Here is a 6,000-nt window from a genome sequence, read left to right on the forward strand (position 1 = left end):
TACTAGTCATATCTTTGTGAGGATGTTAACATCCGCATTGCCATTTCAGTTGCTTTTCTTTTTATCAGATTAATGGTGTATAAATTAAAGATACATAAGATGGAGTTCCCATTTAGTCATATGATAAGCAAAAAACAAACAGCAGTAAGTCCCTCCGAAAGGAGTAGTTAATAACTGAGTGTCTAAAAGAAAATACATTAATATATTATTAAAAATACATTATGTGGTAAAAACTCATTTGAAGCTATAGCAATTAATGTGCTTAACATTTTAACATTTTTATTTTTTTAATGTTTTTATTTATTTTTGAGAGAGAGACAGAGTACTAGTGAGGGAGGGGCAGAGAGAGAAGGAGACACAGAATCCAAAGCAGGCTCCAGGCTCCGAGCTGTCAGCACAGAGCCCGACGCGGGGCTCAAACTCACAAACCGCGAGATCATGACTTGAGCCGAAGTCGGCTGCTCAACCGAATGAGCCGCCCAGGCGCCCCAACGTGCTTAACATTTTAAATGACGATTCCTTGTCAAAGAAATTGTCTCAGTCTCCCAATGGTGCTTTTTCCATACATTTAACTGGTATAGATATAGGGAGACACAGATTCACAGATATACATAATGACTGGACAGTCAAGCCAGTATTAGAGCACAATGCTGAATCTTTAGAATATTGTTGCTCTGGGCAAAGATCATTGTTAATATTTACAGAATATAGGAGGGGTATATTGATAAGTCATCCTCTGTTACTGTGGAATGGAAACATGTTATAGGTCATCTCTGAAATCTGTCTTGGCTCAAATACGTAGCGCAGAGAAAGACAGTGTGGAAGGTGTGTGCAGCTTGGGAACTGAGGGCCTTGAACACGTGGTGTCTGCTTTTGCTCATTGCTCAGACAAAGCTTCAGAAGCAGAGCAGTTGATCATGGCCGTTGAAGCTCAGAAGGCCTTGTCTTGGGACCACATGCAATTTATCTGCTAAATCACAGAATATCATCCTCCAGGGTGTTTCTCCATCTGGTAGCATCGCGGTATAATTCTTCGCCCGTTGTCTCGTTACTCGTAAATTGCGCCCACTGTGTAACAATAATTAATCCTTTTAAAATTTCTCCAAATTGGCTAATCGCCCTACATTCCACATTTTAGATCATCTTTTTCTTCACTTACAAACACTGAATAATGTAAGATGGGAAAATTGTTCAATAAGACTTTTTTAACCGTGACCCAGATATTACAGAGGGTTTGTGGCCAGGCTACACAGATATGGATGGTGAGAATTAGACAAAGAGAAAGCTACCTAATTTCCTCATGAAAACATTCACACAGAGCTTCAGATGGCAATGTCACAGAGCACAGTGGTTTGCCGTAGTTTATTTAGTGTATCTTTTTTTTTTTTTTTGGTATAGCAGGTTAAATCAAGGTTTTTGTTGGATGTGACAAATCCTGACATGACACCTTCCCCAAATTAAAGGAGATAAATCACATATATGAAACAAACTAGTTCCAGAGTCCCCCCATGATTATGACCATCTGGATGTCCTGTCTGGGCCACTGTAATATTGATATTTATTTTATAATTGCTGTAGCCTGGTCTCTACTATACCTCATCAGTTTTTCATATTGAAATAATTCAGAATATCTCTCTTGAAACAAGAGGCCTAAATTAAGAGGCCAGACAATAGAAATATTTATAGCGACTCAACTGATGAGAGGCAAAATATATAACAACAAATGATATTCTGATTAAAATTATTATTTATTAATATGACTAATAATAAAACAACTGTATCCGTTAGTAAATTCTTCAGATTTCGAGTGCAGAATTTGGTTGCCACATTTATGTTAGACTTATAATATGAGCAAGGAATTACTGTCCTTCTCAGGTAAGCCCGACCCAACCTAACACTGGCTTAGCCATTGGCGATATGATATAATTTGCTGTAGTGAATTTATTTATTTTTTTTTCAACGTTTATTTATTTTTGGGACAGAGAGAGACAGAGCATGAACGGGGGAGGGGCAGAGAGAGAGGGAGACACAGAATCGGAAACAGGCTCCAGGCTCTGAGCCATCAGCCCAGAGCCTGACGCGGGGCTCGAACTCCCGGACCGCGAGATCGTGACCTGGCTGAGTCGGACGCTTAACCGACTGCGCCACCCAGGCGCCCCAGTGAATTTAATTGCCCATTAAATCATGTGCTCAGGAGTCCACTGTGATTGGTGAGAACCTTCAATGTGTTGGCTTGGCCGGTTTCCATTAGAGTTCTATGCCCCTGACTTAAACTGGAATGAAGAATTCCTAGCTTTGCAATATGACAGCTGATCCACATTGCTGTTTTCATTGTGCCTATTTTTGTCTGAAAACAACTTCATCGGTTAACACCTCCACCGTTTTCATCAGAAAAGTCTAAGTGTTAGGAAACTCTCAAACTCATGGTGACAGGCAATAGTTTTCCAAATTCTCTTTTTCATCTGAAAGCTTGACTTTTATCACTGGCGACATATATTGTCAGTTGTTTTTCTTCAAGTGACAGACTCACTTCACACATTTTAGAGAAAATATCTGCCAAATATCCAAGTCAAAACAACCATAGTTTGTCAGTCATTCTTTCAAAGAAAAATGGTGTTCCATGAAGCGAAAAGTGAGTAGTTGAGCTCACAAGTCGGCTGTTCACACAGGCGCTCTTCCTGGAGACAGCCGTCGTACTTGGAGAGCCATCCGAAGTACTTTCTACCCCATTGCCCAAAATGTTAAAAAGGCTTATAGCCAAAAGGTCAGTATTTCATAAAATAAGTAATTTTTAGGGCTTCATTAAGGACACTCTTAAAATGAATCTGGCTCGCTGTTTTTTTTCTTTTTTGTGGGATTGCCTGGCAATCTAACGCCTTCTGCCTTATGGATTCCACGACCGCTTTGACAGTTCGGTAGCCTTGCCTCAGTTCGTGCTAAGGTACCAGGAATTTTACCTAATCCTGTTTTACATTAATAGTGGATATGTCAACACAATGAGAGAGGCATCGTAGAATTATTATGAAAATAGCTTTGACCCTGTGGATCTCCTCCAAGTGTCCTGAGGACCAATAGGGATTCACAGAACACGCTTTGAAGAACTACTAGCCCGATGTAACGCCAAGGTCGATAACCCTGTGTTGGCATAGCTAAGAATTGTGGTATTTAAATATTTTATTTACAACCAGATGTTTCAAAATATCAATATTTCTCCTACAGAAATAATCGAAATAATCTATGTTATCTGTGTCAATATATTTCACTAGTCAGGATTATTCATATACATATATCCTGTTCCTCCTATTCAACAGTATGACAGACTATTGAGAATCAACTGAATTACAGTGTTTAAATGTTGAAGTACAAAAACGCATTTAATTATTTTACAACATTACTACTATCTGTAAATTTAAAATAATAACAATTTGTGTGTTAATATGCAGTGACCAACCACATGGTCTTAGAGACATGTCAGTAACATCTTGCGTTATATGTACATGCACTAAAAATTTGAAAAATAAGTGGAAACGCACTAAATAAATCCAATATCGTATGCATGCAGAATAAATGGAGGTGAACCCACAGGGCTGATAGAGGAACTCAGAGACAGACAGACTCGGGTATATTATGACACCGCCCGATCCAGAAATACCTGAGGTTTTGATATTTTTGATTCATACCTACTAGATGCTTGATGTATGTAGAAAACGATTTTATCATGACTTATTAAGCAACGAAGTCAGCAGGGCTTCCGTTTGGACAAAAGTTCTGACTTTGCGTTGTTTTTCTCTTCCCTCCCCAGGTCTGATAGCGGTTGTGATCTTTATCTTGCTGTGCATTGCTGCCATTGCTGTTCGCATTTATCAGCAGAAAAGGTTATACAAAAGAAATGAGGCAAAAAGGTCAGAGAATGTAGACAGTGCCGAGGCTGTTTTGAAAAGTGAGCTTAATATACAAAGTGCAGTCAATGAAAATCAGAAAGAGTACTTCTTCTGATTGGCAGCTGTGTTTTAACTTACAATCCCGACAGTCTGCTTTAATAGCCGGGGGCTCTCAACGGACAAGAACATGTTCTTCCACTGAATGTACACGCAATTGATTTGCAGCACTGCCGTCTTGCCATATCCAGACTCGAGATGGCTCCAGGAGGCCTCATCCAGTGATGTATTTCCCATAGCAGTCGTTCTACAGAACAAGGGATGAGACACCGCTCTTAATTTCCGACCGTTCTGATAGGATCTAAAACGGAAGTTTAACTCGCTTGATGACTACGGTTTTTAAATGTGAAGACCATATCCCTGGTCTCTCCACCGTGTGGTACGTAAGTTTTGTTAGAGGTAAAAATCAAAATTGGACAATACGGACCTTGCTTTACTGGAGAACATGCTCGTGTTTGCTTTAGTGTCCCCATGGTGTTATTAATAGACCTGGAAATGCTTCTAAGATCCTGTTTGGCTGGTGTTTGCATCTTCAGTGGCCAAAAGTATATAAAACCCCTTTGCCTTTCTCTGTGTTACATTCAATACAGTTTATCAATAGTCTTGAAAGATGTTGTGTTGTCATTGGTTTGTTTTGATTGTTCTTTTTCTATTTGACTTCTCTTAATGATTTGGGATACCTTAGGTTTGGAGTGTCAGACTTCAGCTCTGAATGTAAAATTCATATGCAACCAGACTCAGAAAGTGCTTTGGTTGTCAGCGTGCGATGTCTTGCCTTTTAAAATTTTCATTATCTGCTATCATTGTTCAGTAGTGGCGGGAGGTAAGACCCTGGATAATGCCAATTTCCCAAAGAATGTGAAATGTTTGCAACTCTTCAACTTGTCAACATAAAAACCACAACTCTTAACAATGGACAAATTTTATTTACAACTGTAATATCTCATATGAAACACACCTTTGAGAATATTTTCCCCAAACCTTATGCCAGTTTTCTTTATAGGTTTGTTCTTCTGTTTTTCTAAAGTTTATCACCAAATTTTCTTTGATCTCCCTTGACTGTATTCCGTGGGGAATGTTTCTTATGTACTAGAAAAAAAAAAAAAAAAAAGACAGCTGGAAGTAGAGAGCTCCATTCCCCATCCTAAAACATATACTCCTTCAGGCATACATTTTTCTGTGCCCTGACCTCCGGGACAGACTTTGTAAAATATAAGCTGCAGCCACGCCCCCCTCCCCTACTTTCTCCAAAAGCAGTTGAGTGGCTACAGAGTGCTCACTCTATGGGGTGATGGCGTATTGCATGATTTATGCTTCGTCTGCCATTCTGTCATCTCTCATTTATGGTGATGGGGTAATTTCTCGAAAAGTACCAAAAATCAATATAACCTGCTAACTAGTGCATTCTGATTAGGGTGTATATACATACCAAGAGATCATAGAATTATCAGTGACCTTATGAAACTTGTTGCAATAATTGATTTTGAGGCAAAGCAAACAAGGTGCATGCATGTAGTTCTCTTTTAAATTTCATAAGCCAGTTATATAATAAAGGCACTTTGCTGTTTATGATCACGCTGCCCGGGTGCCTGGCAAGGAGTGTTGGATCCCTTAGTTCGTCCACACCAGAACAATTTGGGAATACATAAATTAATCATCTTATTTTCCTTCTCAACCTCCTCACAAAAGCTGCCTGTCTTTTCCATAGCTCTGTATCCATTTTGCTGTTTCTGTAAATGCCTGACTAAATCTTAGGATACGAATTAACATAGTAGTTTATGAAGGACCGATGTTGATGAGTGGCATACTTTCTTCTTTTTAATTGAAGGACTTGAAGAATCGAACACAGAAGTGCTAGTTTTTATTTGATGCAAAGCTGAATACAAGCATCCTAACGGCCCTGAATCTGTTAGAAGTGTTCATGTGATTTAGTAGCCGCATTAACCTGGTTGGGAGTGTAGACAGGTTTATAGATGGTGAAGCCTCATGGTACTGTGTGGTCCGCACCACTAGAAGCTGCAACGTGATGGCCTCACAACGCATTGATTTGTCATTTGTCATG

At 39.3% G+C, this 6,000-nt stretch overlaps 1 protein-coding gene across 3 annotated transcripts in view; it reads left to right on the forward strand.

The window, feature by feature from the left end:
* Window positions 1-5,061, forward strand: part of CNTNAP4 (contactin associated protein family member 4) — a 252,819-nt gene extending 247,758 nt beyond the window's left edge. For all 3 annotated transcript variants that reach the window (XM_023245047.2, XM_023245046.2, XM_045046819.1), the window contains 2 exons: window positions 3,803-3,902; window positions 4,107-5,061. In XM_023245047.2, the coding sequence (XP_023100815.2) occupies window positions 3,803-3,902; window positions 4,107-4,203 (197 nt within the window). In that variant the 3' untranslated portion in view covers window positions 4,204-5,061. The remainder of the gene's footprint in view (window positions 1-3,802; window positions 3,903-4,106) is intronic.
* The last annotated feature ends 939 nt before the right edge of the window (window positions 5,062-6,000 follow it).

Source organism: Felis catus, chromosome E2 (genome assembly GCF_018350175.1).
Source record: "Felis catus isolate Fca126 chromosome E2, F.catus_Fca126_mat1.0, whole genome shotgun sequence".
Taxonomy (NCBI): domain Eukaryota; kingdom Metazoa; phylum Chordata; class Mammalia; order Carnivora; family Felidae; genus Felis; species Felis catus.